General features: G+C 40.0%; 1 protein-coding gene across 3 annotated transcripts in view; it reads left to right on the top strand.

The window, feature by feature from the left end:
* Positions 1-20,997, top strand: part of Ambra1 (autophagy and beclin 1 regulator 1) — a 195,403-nt gene that overhangs the window by 95,873 nt on the left and 78,533 nt on the right. For all 3 annotated transcript variants that reach the window (XM_021639349.2, XM_021639348.2, XM_021639347.2), the window contains 2 exons: positions 911-991; positions 1,811-1,911. In XM_021639349.2, coding sequence (XP_021495024.1) covers positions 911-991; positions 1,811-1,911 — 182 coding nt within the window. The remainder of the gene's footprint in view (positions 1-910; positions 992-1,810; positions 1,912-20,997) is intronic.

Below are 20,997 nucleotides of genomic sequence, written 5' to 3'. Positions count from 1 at the left end.
ATCCATAATACTTTGGTTTGTTTTTTTTTTTTTTTTTTACTCAGATGACTTGGTTTAGGAGTGCATTTTCTAATATTTTTCATCACTGTCCAATTTTCAGCTTTTCAAAGAAGGAACTGAGGATTTTTTCTTATTTCAGTCTTCTGCCTACTTGTCTTTTTGGTGATACTAAGGAATGAACCCGAGGCCTTGCATATGTCAGGCGGGCCAGGGCTGTGCCTGTGAGCTACATCTCTAGCTCCCCAACCTCCATCTCTCCCTGTCAGTCTCTCTTTCTGCCAAGGGCAGCTAATGAAGAAAAAGACATTTTTGGGCTGGGTGTGGTTGTGCATGCTTTTTAGTTCCAGTGCTCGGGATGCGGAGGCAGGTAGATCTCTGTGAGTTCAAGGCCACCCTGGTCTACATAGTGAGTTCCAGGACAGCCAAGACTACCTAGAGAGACTCTGTCTCAAAAATGAAAGAAAAAAAAAAAAAGACACTTTTTTTGTTGTTTGTTTTTTGAGACAGGGTTTCTCTGTGAAGCCTTAGATGTCCTGTACTTGGTTTGTAGACTAGGCTGGTCTCGAACTCACAGAAATCCACCTGCCTCTGCATATCGAGTGCTGTGTTTACAGGCATGCGCCACCACGTCTGGCAGAAAATAACATTCTTAACATAGCCTTTCCAGGCCCTGCGATTTAGATTTGGCTCTACTTTTAGATTCTACAGGGGTCAAAGACCACATTGACTCAAGAGAATCTTCTTTCAGAGCTGGTTTTCGGTTGCTGGATTAGTTAGCCAACAGATGACTACTTACCTTGGGCGCCTCTCCAGAGTGTAGGATTTTAGTTTAAAGATGCTTATTTTGGGTAGCAGGTGAGTGATTCTGCTTTAGTAACTGTCTTATGCGTAGTCTCTCTGCTTTCTCCAGGGACAATGGTGACAGATCTAGGCACCGAGCTCCCCGCAATGCTCGAATGTCTGCACCGTCACTTGGACGCTTTGTCCCAAGGTAAGAGCTGTGTTGTAAGTATTGAAGGATCTTTGACGAAAGCCTCGCATTGTATTTTTGTTTGGTTGCTTGTACTTGGCTTTCTAGTGCTGGAACTAGATAAAATCCAGGGCCTTGGCACATGTTAGAGAAGCACTTTGCTGCTGAGCCACATTACCCAGACCCTTTAGAGTTTAACCTCTGGCCTTTTGGATTAGCCATATATGGAATTGTTTTCTAGCAAGCCTATATTCTAGTCCTGCCATCTAAACATTTGATGGGAGATAATTAGCCATAGTACATAGAAATAGAAAAATAGCACTAAGAGCATACTGTTCAAAGGTAGAAGTCTTGTGGCAGAGACTCACTATGTAGCTCTGATTTATTATGTAAATAATTATGTAAATAATTTATTATGAAATTTATTATGTAAACCAGGCTGGCCTGGAATTCATAGATCTGCCTGCCCCTGCCTCCCAAGTGCTGCCTCCATGTGCTGAATGCTAGGGATAAAGGCATGCACCAGGCCTGACTAGCTTTACTTTAGAAGATGGGCAATAAGACGTTACAAATTTATAAAAGGACAAATCTTGTGAATTTTTTGAGCTTTCTTTTTGAGTTTCCTCTCTGAGCTTCCATGGATTTTTAGGTTAGTGTGTCACTTATGCTATATTTTGTTATAATTTATGTTTTAGGCCCCACTCTGGCCTTAGCCTCCCATGTGTTAGGATCATAGCTGTACACCCTTGTGCCCAGCCTTACTTCGCCAGCGATTGTGAGACTTTATCTTTGTTGTTGGTAGTCTTTAGTTGGCTTTTCACATGTGATTCCTTCTTACAGGCGTTTTTTGCTGCCTGAGTATTTACCTTATGCTGGGATTTTTCATGAACGTGGACAGCCTGGATTGGCTACTCATTCTTCTGTTAACAGGGTTCTGGCAGGTAAGGAAACATTTCTTTGGATTTTGAAATTATGAAAGGCAGGAAGCTAAAACTTTCCCCTGTATTGATATGATAGTCTTTTAGCATTGGCTGAAAGTCTTTTGGGTCCTGTATGCAGTTTCTTATTTCTAGGCAAGAGTCAGTAGGGTTGAGAAACTGTTTCTTTTGCCTAGTTCTAGTTCCTTCAGGCCTTTTTGTTTGAGGGGGGGAGGAGAAAGGAGGGAAGGAAGGAAAAAAATTAAAACCATTTGTTTCTTAATATAGGTAATTAAATCTTGGCTATGCTTTAATTGGATGATAAAGGTATCTTGTTCATGGTTCGGTTGGTAAGATGTTCATGAGCTAGGTCCTGTGATTTTAATTAATAGCTTGATGCACACCTCTCTACCCCTTTGCTTCTGCCAGTGCACGGAGATTCCAGGCAGTATGAGGAAGGAGGAGGGAAGAATCTTGTGGAGGCAGCTCAGAACTCCACATGGTAGAAAATAGGCTGGGCAAACACTGCTGAGGTGGTTTATGATAAGTGACTTGCTTACGTGACCCGTGTTTTAGGGCTTTGAAGCGTGATGTGACCAAGTTCTAGGACATGTTCTATACAGCTCCTTCTGGACAGTCTCTAGAAAAGGGAGCAAAGCAAAAACCCATTTTTTTGTGATGAAGATTGTTTCCTCATTACATTCTCTGCCCCCTTTCCATCACTTTTACTGCCAACTTACAAAATTATGTCTGAAAAGATACAAAATGATATAAAAGGGTCTTTGTTTGATTGTTTGTTTTTCAAGACAGGGTTTCTGTATGTAGCTTTGGCTGTCCTGAAGCTCACTCTGTAGACCAGGCTGGCCTCGAACTCAGATCTGCCTGCCTCTGCCTCCCAAGTGCTAGGATTAAAGGCATTCACTACCACTGCTTTTAAGGGTCTTTATTAGAAAATTTTAAATGACATTCTGTTTTGGAAAACCTGGGCTATGTGATGGTTAAAAGCAGAAAGGCAACAGGTACAAAGATGGCAAGCTGTGACAAATGTTTCATGCTATTAGCTTTGTTTCAGGAACTCTCTGTCTCTCTCTATATATCTCTCTCTTTCTCTCTCTGTCATTCTCTCTCACCCTCTCTCTCATTCCTTTTTTTTTTTTTTTTTTTTTTTTTTTGTAATGCAACATAGTCTCACTATGTACCTCAGGTCTGGAATTTGCTGTGTAGACCAGGCTGGCCTCAGACTCCCATGTGCTGAGATGAAAGTTATAAAAGGTATGGGGAGCTGGAGAGATGGCTCAGAGGTTAAGAGCACTGGCTGTTCTTCCAGAGGTCCTGAGTTCAAGTCCCAGCAACCATATGGTGGCTCCCAACCATTTGCAATGAGATCTGGTGTTGTCTTCTGGTGTGCAGGCACACATGCAGCAAAAGTAAAATCTTTAAAAAAAAAAAAAAAAGGTGTGTACCCCAAATCCATATATTTTGTTTTGTTTTGAGACAAAGCCTCACTATTTATCTTCGACTGGCTTAGAGTAGAGACCAGGTTTGCCTTGAACTCAAAGATCTGCCTACTTCTGCCTTCCAAGGCTGGGAATAAAGGCCCAAACCACCATGCCCAGCTTTTTTTAGTATTTTTACAGTGCTGTTGTGACAGCTAGCAGGCCATGGAATCTGGTTTTCCCCTTGACCTAGAATTTGACAGTCCTCAGGAGTTTCTCTGCCAGACACTTGGACTTGATTGGCCCTGACCTGGCAGGTGAGCTGATTATTCCAATCTCCAGATAGCTGTTAGAAGAGGGCTCTGGCCTTAGTTGTTAAACAGTGGATCTGTGCCTCTCCTTGCATGTGGCTTGCCTGAAGGCTTGTGAAAGGTAACCACTTGCTGCCAGGTAGTGAAACCAAAGAGCTCCTCTGCCCCCTTCTTTGTTCCAGACATCTGTCTCCACCACTCCACATCTTGCTCTTCTGCTGCCAGCAAAATCTGTTTCCTTGACATCAAGCTTTTTTTTTATTTTAATAACACTTATGTTGTTTATTTCTTTTCTTCCTTTGCTCCAATGATTCTGTTTCTTTACTTTTCATTTCTACTTTCTGACCAGTGACCTGACACCTACAGGCATGATTGTCCTTACAGATGCCTTTGACTATACGGAGTATGTTCTAACATTTTGTAGTATGACATCTACTGAGAAAATGTATCAATCAAATGATGGTAAATTCTACCAAGAGAAGAAAACTTAGACTTCTAGAACCTCATGCCTGAGTTAGTAATTTTTTCTATTCATCATTAATATTCATTTTCTCAATATCAATGTTGGCATGCCTGTTGGGATTTCCTGTGAAGCAGTTATTGTGTGTAGATATTTGGATGTCCCTCCATATTCTGTTAACAGTTACGTCAGTTTTTCTTGAGAAAATTGTAGCATTAATAGTAACAGCAGCAAAACCCCAAGTGTTCTTATTTACTAAGTGCTAGGAAGCATTTTAAATACGTTAGTAAAGATGTTTCAGTCCTTAACTTGTTCTGAGACAACTGGAATTGTATAATGAACAGTGGAGAAAATATTGGTGCCTCTGGACAGGCCTTAGCTATATAGCTAGAGAGTAGAGGAGCCAGGGTCTGAACCCAGGCAGTGAACTTAAGACTTAACCCTCCATACCATTTCCTAGTCTACTGCCCCACAGTTATTTAAAAAGACCTCAATTTAAAAGGCATCAACATAGATTTCCTTTTCTAAGATGTTAAAGTAGAAGACAGAAAGGGATTTCAGGAAGCTTTTCCTAACCTAAAGAATTTTTTTTAATCACTTTTTCTGTTTTAAATGGTTCTTAGGCATGACCAAAGCTTTATATTGAGTGGTGCTTGCTGAGGGAAATCTTACTATGTAAGAGTAGCTTTTTCTCTGAACCTTCTTATTCTCCTGGATATAGATGTTTTGCTTTTTATTAAGTTTACTTGTGATAGTGTAAATTGAGGTGTTCTAATATGACTAATGACTATCAGAGTCCAAGAGAAATTGGTCTTTTTAACAGTAAACATTCCCAATTTTTGTGTAAAGCTACTTTCCTTTATATGATTGGAACAAGATTGGCACAATCTTGTTACGGATCCCAGAACAGTTACATTTTGCAAATACTTGTTCTGTAGTTGTTACTGTCTAGTCAGTGTTCTGGGCTAGTGTTGTTTTTAAAAACAAAGTCCCAGTTGCATGATTTTACCAATAAAGACTCAGCAGCCAGATGCAGGAGTGAAAGCTCAGAAAGGCAGAGAAAGCACCAGAAGGAAAAAACCCTTCACCTTCTCCATGGCTGTCATAAATACCCTTCAACTCACTGTCCCTTCTTCCTGTGTTTGCTTATGTTCACTTCCTATCAACTGGTTGCTTGCTCTGTCTCTTGACCTATCATTGGCTTTATTTAATTCTTGCTTACAGAAAGCTTTTGGGTTAAAGGTGTGTGCTAGGGCTGAGCCTAACCACAAGCACCTGTTTACAATAAACAGAATGTTCTTGGATTAAAGGTATGTGCTAGGGTTGACCCACATCACAACTAGAAACAGGTTTTTCAAGTACACAATCTCAGGGATCACAGTGTTACCAAATACCCTTCAACAGGCTAGCCTCAAACAAAAAGACAGAATCCCTGCCCTCCTCTGTCTTGGAGTCTTGATGGTAGATCATACCTTAAAGTGCTACTCAGTTCTTGGTTCCAAACATAACTGTAGAATCTCTGTATGATATAAGTGGGTTTTTGCAAAGGGGAAGTATGCAAATTTGGCAGATATAGAGGGACAAAGCAAGCACACAATTGCAGTTTTAGACGTTGTGGTCATTACTGTAGTGGCAAATGAGTCTCCAGTGGGCTAGCAGCAGAGCTATTCTGAAACGTCAATAAAAGGAGATTGATGGAAAATTAAGATCCTTTCAATTTATGTTCTCACACCAGAGCCTGGGAGTATTCATAGAAAAATGAAGTTCTTGCAACCAAGTATCAATTGCAAGCATCAGTTTGTTAATCTTCATCTCTTCTCTTTTATCTTTTTGTTTGCAGTCTCCACAATTCTGTAGGTTTCTGCTGGTCTCCAGCCATCTGTCAGCTCATGGCAGTACAGATTTTGGACCCGTATTTAAAGAAGGATGCATACACTTGAGTGCTGTGGCTTCTCTAACATGTACATGGGGTGGGGCATGTAGCAGTCTAGAAAGTCTTTTCAGCAGACAGGACTGAATGAAGCTGCACACTGTGTGCAGTCCTTAGTGCGCTCCCGTACACTGTCTCTGTAAATGATGGTTCCACACTGTGAAGTCAGTGTTGGTGTTAGCATTTCTCCCCAGCAGAGAGGTTTTGCCCAGCATAGCACCATGAGAAATATATTTGGGAGTTTAAAGCTGATCTGCTTAACTCTTCTCTCTTCTGAGCCATTTTACTTGAGTTCAGATAGGGAGTATCTCCCCAAATGTTCTTAAGCTTATAATAGGTTTCGATGTGTTTGAGGCCTCAGAGAAGTGAAATGAGAAATCCTGGCATGGGACAGCTTCCTGTTAATTACTTGAAGAGCAAAAATCTTCCAAAGATAGGGCCTGAGTAATGTAGGGTATGTTATCTGCCCTGCATAATCTTCTTGACTTTCATCCTAATGAGCATCTGTTCCTGGCAGATGTGAGCCTGATATACTTAATTCACTATTTTGATTAAAATCAATGGGAAGTGTCAGGTTTTTCTTGTTCTTACTCCACGGGTCATTGGGATCTGATCAAGTGTCCCAGATTAGAGATGGCCTTGTGCCTAGTGATCATTGCTTCTTTCTTGGCACTCTAGTCCAGTGGTTCTCAACTTGTGAGTCATGACCCCTTGGGCGGAGGATTGAACAACCTTTTCACAGGGGTCACTAAGACCATCAGAAATTTACACAGATATTTACATTCTGACTCATAACAGTAGCAAAATTACAGTGATTAATTAGCGAAATAATTTTATGGTTGGAGTCACCACAAAATGAGGAACTGCGTTAAAGGGCTGCAGCATTAGGAAGATTGAGGACCACTGCTTTGGTCATTGAGGGATGCATTGTTTCTTTTCCTCATACTTATGACTGTTTTCTTTCCCTTTTTTAAAAAATTATTATTTCATTTTGGTGTGGCTTAAGAACATTCTATGTATGACTTCAGTTATTTTAAATTTTTTGTATCCTGTTTTGTTTTTGTTTTGCTTAGCTTATGGGCTAATCCAGAAAATGTGCTTCAGCAGAATGTGTATTCTGTTGGTGTTGAAGTTGTATGAATGCTTGATTAATAGTGTTGATGTTTTGTGTATCCTTGTTCTATCCATTGTCAAGATGATAGTAAAACAAATTATTATTGCTGAATTGTGTATTTCTCCCTTCAGTTTTGTTGCTTTTTAATTATATATAGTGTTTTTCATATTGTCATTAAAATTTCTTTACTAATATTTTTGTTCTAGAGACTTTTTATATTTGTATAGCTAGTCCAACTCTTGTGTGGTTCTGATTGCATGATATATTTTTTCATCCTTCATTTTCAACTTAGTTGTTTTTGTATGTTTGTTTGACATAGTTTCACTTTGTAGTTCAGGCTGTCCTAGAACTCCCTCTCTAACCTAGGTTAGCCTTGAACCCGCAGTGCACCTCCTGCCTCAGCCTCCCATGCCCACGAGGGCTGGCTTTTACTTAGATTTCTTTTTAACCAAAAGAAGTCATAGAGTTGCATCTTAGTTTAAAATGTACTTATTTGTGAGTATATACAGGATATGTAGATGCGAGTGTGGATGTGCATGGCACGGTCTAGTGCAGCTAGTGTACTCCCTGTGTAAGGGGGCAGCTTTGTGATCTGCTTCTTTGCCTTCACCGTGGGTTCTGGGAACCGCACTAGGACTGTCAGAGTCTCATAGTGAGTGCTTTTACTTGCTAAGCCTTCTCACTGGTCCATATCTTGTTTTTCTTTGAGTCAGACAGTCTCTGTCTTTGGATTATTTAATTAACTCAAATTTAGAGTTATTATGGATTTTTGTCAGCCATTTGGGTGTTGGTTTTCTTGTCTTCAGTGTGTGTGGTTTTTTTGTTTTGTTTTTTGCTCTGACTTCTATGACTTCATATTGCATGTTATCATCTACCATGCCATTTTCAGGGATTTACTGATTTTCAAAGACTATTTTTTTAGAATTTACTTAATATTTATATAGACTTGATTCTGGTAGGATAGGTAAACATGGCCCTCCATAGCTTTGTTTGTTGTTCCTTTTCCCTCTGTTGTGTTGTTATTGGCATATATGTTAAATCCAGAGATGATATAAACACAACTTAATTGCTTTATGTAATATTATTTTCCAAGCATCCTTCTGTTTGTTGACTAGTTTGGATAAGACAGAGCTTTCTCTTTACAATAATTTGCCTTTCCTTGTTAATTTTTTTCTAGCTCCATTCCAAACACCAATCTCATTTGATTATTTTTGTTCATTGAGACAGGGTCTCACTGTGGAGCTCAGCCTGGCCTTATGCTTGTAGCCCTGCCTCAGCGTGCTCAAGTGCTGGACTTGTGGAAATTATATTCCCAACACTGGTATTCTTCCTGTGTCCTATAAAGCACCAGTGTTCTCTCTTACATGTCTTCCCTTTGTCTGGTACATAGGGAGTTTCTGTCAGTGTCTTTCTAGCCTAGTTCCATCAACATCAGTAGATATTTGGGGCCTCAAGCTTTCTGATTTTTAGGGATTATCCTAATTTGACAACCCGAGAGCAGTCCTTGTCAAGTACAACAAATTGCTTTATCATTCATTGTGTACCAGCTCTGTACTTGAATTGTCAAATCTGGGAAAGGTAAGTGATAATAAATATATACTATATACTATATACTATATAATATATATTATTTATAAATAAATAATAGATGGGCCATCTTGGTAGTAGGTACAAATAAAAGTAAGTACTGATTTTTCATTCTTTCTCTCTCTGCTCTGTGAACCTTTGAGACACTGTAGCCAGGCAAGTAAAGTGAGTAACACATTCCAACTCAACATCAATTAGGATGGCTGTTTATAAACCCAGATAAATGGACAATTAGTGGTGGTGGTACTAACTAGTGCTACTTTAATAATTAACCCAATTACCTTTCCTTCTGCTCCATTGATGAAAGTGAGAGCGATAAAAGGCTGGCTTGGTTGCCTGGGAAATAGTAAATGTATCACTCCCTGAGCAGTCCCAGCTCCTGGCCGGCACCAGGCAGAACTTTTTACACAGTCAAGTACTCTTTTTAGCAGCTCTCCTTCCTTAAGTCTTCTTAGAACACCAGTGAGAGGTGTGCTTATTGAGAACATGTCTTCCGTTTATGCTGTGTCCCTGTACTCCTTCAGGCTTTTCTAGGGGAAAATATTAACTTGCTGTCCTTTTAATATATTTGAGACTTTTTTATTTTTTGAGTTTTTAATCTTTCCCCACTACTGCTTTATCCTTGAGTCCTTTTGTACTGTCATTTTGAGATACACAGCTCCTTATAAATGCTTATTGCTTAGCTGTTTTCAAGGCACTTGGGCATTATAAAAGAATTAAATGCCCTCAGGGAGATGACCTTGATTTAAATTAAATGCCCTCAGGGAATGACCTTGATTTTGGTTTTCTGTGTTGGTTTTTGAGGGTTTTGTTTGTTTGTTTTGGGCCCTCTCAATCCAGGTAGGTTAGCTGAGCTACAGCTCCAAGTTGAGTTTGTACTCTCTGATAGTAACAAAAGAGAGAAAGCCCTTGGCAAGACTTTGGAAGACTACCATAGCTGAGGAAGGCAGAAGCTTTGAGAGAGCTGGGTGCAGCCAAACACCTGTAGTTCCAGGTTGAGGCAGGATGATTATAAATTCAAGATAATCCTTAGCTATTTAGTGGGTTTGAGACCGTCCTGCAGGGCATTTTCCTAATGAGTGATTGCTGGGGGAGGAACCAGATCTTTGTGGATGGTGCCACCACCCCTTAGCTGATGATCCTGGGTGCTCTAAGAAAGTTCTGAACAAGCCATGGAAAGCAAGTCAGTAAGCAGGGTTCCTCCATCGCCTCTGAAACAGTTCCTGCCTTCAGATTTCTGCCCTAACTTCCTTTGATGATGTGGAAGTGTAAGCAGAATAAACCCTTTCCACCCTGAGTTACTTACGATCTTGGTGCTTTATCGCCGCAGTAGAAATCCTAACTCAGACCTTTACTTCTTAGAACTACTGTTCATTTAAATTGTGTTTGCTGAGGATGTCCTATAACCTGAAATGTTCCACTCTAATTCCAGAGTCTTTTACTTCTTTGTTTATGATATGATTTGTATATGCTTTGACATGTTTGCATCCCCTAAATAATCCAATTATCTAGAAATATGCTCAGAGGATATTAGGAGAATAAAGCCAAGTATGAGGTCAAAGCCATATTTCTGATGGAGGCAGGTGTAGTCTTCATTTCTTTGTTTTCTTTTTTAATCTTTAAACTTTCTTTGTGAGCAGAAATCCATTCTGAATCCAGGAAGGGCTTGGAACAGCCCTCTTTGCTGTCTTATTTCTCTATCCATTTTTATCTAAGTGATGAGTGTACATGCTGGAAGGTAACAATCCATGTAGACCACCCCCTTCAGCACTTCTTTAAAAATGAAAATCTGTTGCTATTATTGTGTTTGTGATGGGGTGGTGCATATACCATAGCACACCTGTGGAGGATAAAGAGAAATGTTATAGAGTTGATTCTTCTTCAGCCTTTACTTTGGTTCTGGGGATCAAACTCAGGTCATCTGGCTTGAATATCAAGTGCCTTTACCTGCTGAGCTATCACCAGCCCCCTACCGGCTCTTTTTTTTTTTTTTTTTTTTTTAACCTCAGGCTCACATTATGTTTTTATTTACCTTTTCATGTTTTCTAGAACATGAAAATCATTTTATTTCATGCTGGCTGGAAATGCCACGGGAGCTGGCAGGCAGCATCTCTTATTCTCTATACCGAAGTAAAGACAATCTGTAAGTGTTATTAACACCTGCTGATCCACAAGGATCATCCCTTCATCCTTCTGACCTCACCTGTAACAGCCAGAATGGATATTTTGGCAAAAGCCTTAATGTGGAAAGAGAAAACTATAGGTGACTGATCAAGGACTTTTTGACTTTGGGGGATATTTCTTTTGGTTCCCTATTGTCACTCCAGAGCTGCTTCATTATAACGTATAACCATATCTTTCATCCTGTAAAGACACTCTCTTTAGAATAGTATTTTTATTTTATTTTTTGCCACGCAGTGGTGGCATAGCCTTTTAATCCGACTAATCAGGGAGCAGAGGGAGGAGGATCTCTGTGAGTTTGAGGCCAGCCTAGTCTACATAGTAAGTCCAGGACATCCAGGGCTACATAGAGAAACCCTGTCTCTAAAAATCAAAAGAAAAAAAATAGTATTTTTATTCTTTAAGAATTTCACACATGTATACAGTATATTTTGTTTAGATTTAAAAAAAAATTTTATATAATGTATTTTGATCTTATCTACCATCTTTTACCAACCTGTTTCCCTCCTGGCATCCTGTTTTATTATTATGATCATCCCACTGACTCCAGTTAGTGCATATCATATGGGTAAGGTTGTGGAGCTGTCCACTGGGGCATTGGCCATATTCCCAAAGAAAGGTGACTCTTTTTCCCTCATCTAGGGGTGGGGCCTTAAGAGCTTATACTTTATCATTGCTGGAATTTTTGCTGGCTTGATCTTGTCCAGGCATCCACAGCCACTGTGAGCTGTGTCACATCCAGAAAGCATTTTACAGTTATCATCGTCGTCCTCCAGTTCTTTGTTGGTTTGTTTTGGTTTTGTTTTTGTTTTTCAAGACTCAGAGATCTACCTGCCCCTACCTCCCAGTGTGCTGGGATTACAGGTTCGAAGCACTGTGCCCCACTAGTTCTTACGTTCTTACGTTCTTTTCATCTATTCTTCCACAATATTTTCTTAGCTTAGGATGGGGAGAAGTCAATATGGATGACCCATCCATAGCTGGGCCCTCATTGTCTCTTATTCTTAGCACTTTGACCAGTTATGAGTCCCTGCAGTTACTACTACCCATGGAGGAAGGGAGGATTTATCTGATGGAGGTTGGGAGCAATACCAGTCTATAGGTATAAACTACATGTTCAGAAGGTACTTTGACAGCATGACCATTTACTGGAATAATACCAATATGCCTGCCCCTCCAATAGTTTCTTTTTAAAGGGTGGTGGAAGTAAGTCTCCATTTTACCATAAATCCAAGCCACTACAGCTGCATGCCATGCAGGAGGGGCCCAGCCTCACTTCCTTTTCTCCTTCCCCACCCCCACCCCCAACAGACAGGGTTTCTTTGTATAGCCTTGGCTCTCCTGGACTCCAAGGCCAGCCTTGAACTCCTAGAGGTCTGTCTGCCTCTGCCTCCACTTCTTTGTCTTGAGCTGTGGGACTGAATTCTTCAGAGCTACCTGGAAACAAACTCAGGATTTTTACTTTTGTGGGTCAGGGCTGTTACAATAGATCTTTACCCCTCCACTGTTATTCTCCCCCCTCCCCCCCCCCCCCCCGCAGTAACAAATCAAAACAGTTTCCCATAGTAGAGGATTTAACTGGTTTTGGCTACAAAGGGACAGAGAGAAAGCTAGACTATAGTTAGAAAATTCAAATCTTCAGGTAGAAATGGGTTGCAAAATAGATCTTTGAGGAAAATATAACATTTATTTTTCATAAACAAAAATGGCTAAAAAGGTGCACTGTCTCTACAATCTGCCGTATTATAATCAAACGGTTGCTTTATGATATTTGCTGGCTTCTCCACAGCAAGATTTTACAACCCTGTATTAGTAGTTTCTCTTGGACTAATAACATGAAAAGAAAAATGGGAATATGCATAGTCACTCCTGCTTGTTAGAGTGGCAGTTCACTCTGACTGAGTCTGACAGTTTTGTAGTAGCATTGAAATTAACTAAAAACATTGCCCATTATGACGAGCTGACAGGGGTTATGAATATAGGAAAGTTAGTGACTCAGACATAGATTTGTTTATGACTAGTATAAAATCATATTTCCAAATTTGTTAGTTATGGTATATTATATCTCAAATTTGTTTGTTTGTTTAAGAAGGCTGTGTTGTAGCCTAGGCTGGCCTCAAACTTGTCTTCCTGCCTGTTTCTCAGGTTTTGGGAATATAAGTATACTAACACATCTAGCTTCAAATATGCTTTTTAAACAAACAGGAGTTGGCGATGTGGGTCAGTTGGTAGAGTACTTGGCTTAGCAAATATCAAATCTTTGTTTTGATCCCCAGCACCACATAAACCTGGGCGTGGTGGCACACAGTGGTAACTCCAGGACTTGGGTGGTAGGTCAGGAGGGCCGGAAATTCAAGACCACAGTCAGTATACATACTGCATTTGAGACTGCCTGGACTACATGAGATCCTGTTTCAGACATACATATACATTCTAAGACCATTTACTCTGTCAAATACTATTTTGAGCATTCCTGAGCATAGTGATCTTCACATTTCTATGATGTACTATTATTACTGGTGTTTTTATAGAGAAAACTGGAGAGAAACTTGAGAGAGCTAGAACTGGAACTCAAGGAGTCAGCTCTAGATTGGCACTTTGCTAACAGATGTGCTGTTTGTGTGAGTGGCTTTTTTTATGTGTAGGAAAACAGGCTTAAATATATACTCAGGCTTTAAGAAAACAAAAATAATTTGCTGGACTCCTCTGCTGTGAAGAGAGGGCTACAAATTCTTACATCCTTGTAGCTACAGATTGTTCTTGTAGATTCTTTACCCTAGAAAGAAGGCCTGTATGAGAATTACATTCCCAAACAATGAATCCTGAAGAGGTAATTACACTGTTGCCATCCCATTGGGAAGAAGGCTGAGGCGGTGATTACATTCCAAAACAAAGCTATTCGGGTATAATTGCACTGTGCTGCTCTTATCAGTCTGGGGAAGTCAGGCCTCTGGTCTCCATCCTCATTTGTTTTTGAGATGGAATCTGAATAGCATTCAATTAATAGTCAAGACCCAGGCGCAGGGAAGTCAGCCAAAAGAGCCAAGAGGACATTAGCTTGCTATTGGTGTTTTCCTGCACTAAAGTTTTCCATACCTCTAAGTAGCAGCAATTTTGAGAGAGTGCCTGCTTAAAAACATGTGTTTGACTAATGGAAGATCAGAGACCCCTGTTTTAGTCATACCTCCACTGGTCATTGTGCACAGGGGAGAGATGATGGGTAGCAGTGATTTTTTTTTTCCTCTCCCATCAGCAGCTTGTGCTCTGTCAAAAGATACTTCTTCCTTTTAATCTTTTTAAAAATATATTTTTAAAATGTGTGTGCTTTGCTTGCATATATGCATGTGCATTATGTATGTGCAGTGCCTAAGAAGGTCAGGAGAAAGCATCAGATTCCCTAGAATTGGAGTTATATATGGTTGGGAGTCACCATCTGGGTGCCAATCACAGGAGTTGTCCTGGATTATCTGAGTAGTCTCATTCTTGTGAACTATTGGAAGTAGAATGCAGAATCGTTAGTCAAAGAACTCTAGCTTTCAGCTGTACAGTAGCTGAAAGATATGATAGAAAAGAATCAGAAACCTCGGTTTCTTACATGTATAAGGAACAGAATTATTCATATGGCACCTAGAAAGACAGACAGACCTGCCAACGCCTTGGGGCCCTCATTGAACTTTGGACCTACAGAAAGATAATAAATTTGTGCTGTTTAAGCAGGGAAGGTCTTGGTAATTGTTATGGCAGCTGTAGAAAACTTACACACAGTGAAGTTGCCTTCACGTGCATGTCTGGGATTTGGCAGGAGGGCTGGCCTTTTCTGTCCATCAGTGAACGAGCCTCTTGATTGATCCTGTACAGGGTCTTGTCATTCTAAGCACATTCTAAAGGCAAGCTAGGTCACGCCCCAGTATACAGTGTGCCTCTCCTTTTGTCTTGTGCTATAGTGTGTTTTTCATGTTTTGTTTTGTTAAGACAGGATCTTGGCATAGTCCTGGCTATCATAGTACTCACTAGGTAGCCTAGAATAGCCGTGAGCTTGTGAAAATCCTGTTGCTTCAATCTTCTGTGTGTTGGGATTATGTGCCAATGGGAGACATTTACCAATACACCTAGTTCCTTGTGTTTCCAGGTGTACTGGAATGGCCACTGTCTAAAGCCATAGAGACTAGAAAAAGCTTGTGTTGTGAGGGCTTGTAATATGCTAACCCAAGTAGGTTTAGGAATGTAAAGCAGCCTGGTAGTTCATGATGAACAATTAATTTTGTATGTTTCCTTACACATACTGAGGGAAAGCTCTGCATATGGGGAAATATAGCTGTGTAGATTTGAAATATGCATGAAAGATTTTTTTAATTCAGAAAAAAAATTTAATTTAGAAATGACATTCCAATAAGAAAGTAGCTCTGGTTTTCCAGACATAGAATATCAGAAAAACTATCTTTTCTTTTCCCCTTAGTATTTGCTAGGTTATAGCCCTCTACTTCTGTGTGCTGGAGGGTAAAAAGATATGCAAAAGAGCTCTGTGGGTGGTTGGGCCCCTTGGGGCCACATGTATTTCTGTGTAGGAGGAAGACTGACAGAATTAACTGGGAGCACTTACTAAATTGTCTGTAAGTGAACCTGTATTCACGGTCTCATTTATAATCCACAGCTCCTTTAGCAGAAGCAAATTAGAAGAAAAGTTCCTGGAAAATATGGCAAGGAACCTTTGTATAGTTTGTGATGCTTTCTTTTTGGAGAAGGTGTTTTCTCAGATTAGGTCACAGTATTTACAGCCTGGGTCACACTCAAACTCCTTTTGCCTCAGCCTCTCAAATGCTGGGTTTATAAGTGTGTGCCAGCATTCCTGATTTATATGCTGCTTTTTTAGCAGTGGTTGGAGAAGCTAGAATTCATGTCTTCACCTGTGTAGGACTTAATAGTCTACTTGGCTTTTTTGATGGTGGTAGTTAAAAGCTGCTTTATGGGCTCCAAAATTGAATGTGTGGTTTGAGCCTCAAGTCACAGAGAGACAAAGCAGAGCTTACCAAGTCATTTATTTAGAACATCGCTTGTGTTCATGTGGCGCCATCTCCTAGGCTGATGAGAGGCAGCCATTGCTTTTGGTAATAAGCCCTGGAGTGTGCACTTGCAGTTGCATTCTAAATAGTGTAGCCAGGATACAGATTTTAAACTGGCTTTCACGTGAGCTTCATGACACTACATGGACTAGTGTGCTTGATAAACATCTCTTTGCCTTGCCTCAGAACTTAGCCAAGACTTAGGATAGGATGGTGAGGCAGAACGGGGCCACTGCTACAGCTTGAAGTGTACTCTTAGAAAGTGAAAGAAGCAGCATGTTCAGCTTAGCCTGGAATGGCGGAAATGTAGATTCCATTCTCCAGAGAGATGAGTAGTGCCAAAAACGGAAACATATGCACTGTAATCTAAAAAAGCAGAGTCTCCCTCTAAGAAACTTAGACCTTATCTCTTTGCCTGATAACAGGAGAGTCAACAGTGAGGAGATGACTAGTGTCCTGCCTTTCTTCTCTCAGTGCCCTGTGAGTCTTCTTTTTCTCACAGGTCTCAGTATTTAAACAATTTAAACTGGATCTTTCTTAAGGCAGAACTCATACATACATACAGCTGCCAGTGGAGCTCACTGAGAGCTAATAAAAAAAAAGGCACAAAATAGTTTCTGGTTTAAGTATTTTCATTGACTCCTCTGAAATAACTGGGATAGAAGTGGCAAATGTTATATTGTTTATTAGGTAAATTAATTAAAACTAAAAATATGATTATAAATCTGAAATAATCTCAAATAATTAGTTTCTTTACTTTCATGTGAAGGGGCTATAGGAACAGTTTAGAAGCATCTACTGTGAAGAAGTTTTAAGCTATTCTTGTCTTTATCTTATTCTTTACCTAGAAAGAATTTTAAGGCTTTGTGTGTTAGGAGCAGTCCCAAGCCCAAGGATTGCTGTGGGGCTCTGCAGATATCTCCCCAGTGCTATGATCCAATACCACACCACCCCCCAGGGATAGTCAATCTGAGTGAAAAATGGTGTACTTGCTCTGTTGGCAGCTTCACAGCAAATCTCCTAACATCTCTGCCTCACCCATGCAGCTGCCAAGCAAGACTCATTGATACATTTCCTGAGCTGCCACTGGGTTGTTGAAGTAACCACAATTGGCCATAGCATGTGGGTGATAGCTCAGATGGAAAGACTGACTTGCTCTTTTTTTCCTGCCTCAACTCGTGTTCTTTATTTGCTCTCCATCATCATTTCTAGGTACTACATGTTGTAGGTTTGGTTAGCGTTACTAATATGTTTTTCAGGTTTAAATGGAGCGCCTACCCTTTCCTTTTTGTTCTTAGTATGATGAAAAATGACTAATGTCAATATAGAGATGGATAGGGCTCTTTTCTGGGCCTGGAAGAAAGTTGTAGAGTTTAAAATTCCTAATGAACAAAACAGCAAAAAACTCCAACAACTAATCCTGAGTTTAGACTTTATTTTATCCATTGATTGATTAATTGATTTAAAGATTTATTTATTATGTTTACAATGTTCTGCCTGCATATGTGCGTGCATGCCAGAAGAGGGCACCAGATTTCATTATAGATGGTTGGGAGCCACCATGTGGTTGCTGGGAATTGAACTCAGGATGTCTGGAAGAGCAGCCAGTGCTCTTAACCGCTGAGCCATACCCCCAGCCCCCTAGACTTTATTTAAAGTTGTCTGCTTTCTTTACCCTGTCTGATATTTTAAGGCAGGGTCTCAAAAAGCTCAAATTGGCCTCACAATATAAATAACAAGACTGGCCTTGGAACCTCTGGCTTTTAATTGCAGGTGCTAGTACTACTTAGGGCAGGTACTGGGGATTGAACCTGGGGCCCTGTGCATGGGAGGTAAGCTATATTCCTGGCCCCATTTCTACTTTTTATGTTTGAGACTCTGGGTCTTAAAAAGTTTTCCAGGCCAGTCTTGATTTGTGATCCTCCTCTATCAGTTTGCCTTCGTAGTAGATGAGATTAGAGGCCTGTATCACTAGACCTGACTTGCTTTCCTTATTTTGAATGGCACAGTTCCTTATTCCTCCTTTCTCAAACCCTGAGACCTTAGAGTGAAAGGAAAATCATAAAGCAAAAATCACAAAATTCTTGTATCAAGAGCTAAGTAGTATTGGCTTTAAGTGACTTTGTGGCAGTTTAAAATTTTGTGAGAGTCACAATGTGTGTGTAACTAAAACACATTTAAGCCAGCAGTGGCCTTGGGAGCCTGCTGCTAAGAAAAGGCTAGAATTTGAGGTTAAGCTTTCTAAATTCAGTTATCTTCATGGCTTCTATTAGATTTTTCCCTTTTTTTGGTTCCTTCATTGGGCAATCTGTCATAGGAGGAGAATTTGTATATAGAGAAATAGACTCCATCAAAGGATATTACCAGCTAATATAGGTAAGATTGAGGGCTGTTTAACTCCTCAAAGGCATATAAAGTCTGCTCCCTTTTCAAAGGAAGACCTGGACATTAAACTATTGAATATTTCACTTGTGTTTTGATGTTCTTTTGTGGGAGATGATGTGTATGGGGGTGCACGGCATGTGTGGAGGCCAGGAGTTGAAAATGGCTCTCTACTTTTATTTTATTTTTTGAAGACAGGGTCTTACCGTGTAGCCCTAGTTGCCTTGGAACTCACTGTGTAGACCAACCTTTCCTCACACTCCCATAGATGAGTCTCAGTCTCAGTCTGTTCAAACAGACTTCAGTGGTAAACTTGGAACTCACTAATTTGGCTAGGCTAGCTAGCCAGAGTTCTGTCTGCCCTCTATAATCTGTAATCCAGGTCAGTGTGTCCTCATGCATACATATCAAGTAATTTGCTGAATGAACCATTTCCCCAGCCCCCTGGCTTTGATGTTTTTAAATGGTGAGCATCAGGAAATATCAAGAAAATACTCTATTTTTTTGTAAGAAACTCAGTACAAAATTTTTTTGTAAGAAACTCAGTACAAAATTTTTTTGTTAATCATGATCAATGCTTTGTAGTCAAAATTATATAACACTGAGCTCTGAAAGCAGATTCACAGATAACCTGGATAGGGTTTGAAGTTACTTGTTTATTAAAAAGGACCAGAAATCAATCCATCCTCCTTATCTTTCTCCATCTCTACCACCCATCTTTCCTTTCTTTTTTCCTCTCCACTTAAAATAATTTAATCTAGCACTCAGGAGGCAGAGACAGAGATTTCTGTGAGTTGTAGGCCAGCCTGGCCAACCAGTGCTATATAGTGAGATCTTGTCTCAGAATAAATGAAAGTATTCAATCTGCCATATCAATTTTCTCCTTTATCTATTCTACAAGAGCTCAGTTTGGTCCTAAGGAAATATAATAGAGTTATTGTCATCCTCTTACAGACATCTATGGAGCTTCTTCTTTTTCTTCTTCTTCTTCTTCTTTTTTTTTTTTTTTTATTTAAGAAAGAGTTTCATGGCCCGGCTTGATTTTTGGTTTTTGGTTTTTGTTTTGTTTTGCCTGCTTGTATCTGCATGTATGTCTGTGTGAGGGTGTCAGATCCCCTAGAACTGGAGTTCCAGACAGTTGTGAGCTGCCATGTGGGTGCTAGGATTTGAGCCTATGTCCTCTGGAAGAGCTGTTAATGCTCTTAACTGCTGAGCTATCTCTCCAGAGTTTCTTAAGCTGATTTTTAAACTTTTCATTTCTCTACATGACACTTTGCTCCTCCCTTTCTTGTAATTGAACCTAGGGCTTTTGCCGATACGGGCTAGGAGTACAGTAGTTCTCTCCTTGGGCCTGATCAGCAATTGAGATAACTCTCTAGAGTGAGTACCAGTGAATACTTCTAGTCTGGATCCTTGTTGTGCATTAGACAGCATGGTCTCTATTTTTATTTCAGATGTGCATAGCAATATGTACCTTCAAGCAATTCTTTGTTTGCTTCCTTCTGAAGCCATTGGGAAATATTTTTCTCATGTACTAGTTGTATTGATGTTATATACCTATAATCCCAGGCCTTCCTTGAGAGATAGAGGCAGAAGGATCCACAGTTTAAGGTTGTCTTTAACTACATAGAAAGTTTTAAGTCAGCTTGGGCCACACGAAAGCCTACCTCAAAGAGAACTAAAGAAAACAAAAAAGAAATTTTATTTCTTTTAGTTTTGGTTTATCAAAACAGTGTTTCTCTCTGTGGATCTGGCTGTTCTGGAACTTGCTTTGCTTTGTAGACCAGGCAGGTCTCAAACTCATAGATCCGCCTGCCTCTGCCTCCTGACCCCTGGGATTAAAGGTGTGTGTCACCACCATGTGGCAAAGTGTTCATGTGATAAGTACATTAGAACATAATTGAATTACTATAGGTACTTTTAAAATAATTTTTATTTATATATTTTTATGTGTATAAGTGTTTTGTCTTCCTATGTTTTGAGTGCATGCAGTGCCCAGGAGGCCAGAAAAGGATGCCAGATCCATTGGAACAGGAATTGTAGATGGTTGTGAGCTGCCATTTTGGCTAGTAGGAACCAAACCCAGGCCTTCTGTAAGACAGAAAGTACACTTAGCTACTGAGCCATATCTACAGTTTCCTCCCCTTATAAAAACAAAAACCAGCTACATGTAGTAATTCATATATACCACCATTGCCAAGTGATACTAGCACTTTGGAGGCTGAGATGATGAGATGATGAGAGTTTGAGTCACCCTGTCTCAAAATCTAAAAATAAAACCAGATTTGGTATCACATACCAGCACTTGGAGGGTAGAGACAGAAAGCCAGCCTGGACTTCATGAGACTTTGTTTCAGAAAAACTAAAATAACAAACAACAAAAGTAATATAAATAGGGCTGGAGAGAGAGCTCACAGGTTAAGAGCCCTGGCTTCTCTTCCAGAGATTCTGAGTTCAATTCCCAGCAACCACATGGTGGCTAACAACCATCTATAGTGAGATCTAGCACCCTCTTCTGGCGTGCAAGTGTATGTGCAGGCAGAACATTACACACATAAATAAATAAATAAATAAATAAATAAATAAATAAATAAGTCTTTTTAAAAAAGTAATGCAAATAAAAATGAGTTAGGGTCACATTCAAGTTGT

Source organism: Meriones unguiculatus, chromosome 18 (assembly GCF_030254825.1).
Source record: "Meriones unguiculatus strain TT.TT164.6M chromosome 18, Bangor_MerUng_6.1, whole genome shotgun sequence".
NCBI lineage: Eukaryota > Metazoa > Chordata > Mammalia > Rodentia > Muridae > Meriones > Meriones unguiculatus.
This window is presented reverse-complemented; position numbering and strand designations above follow the sequence as displayed.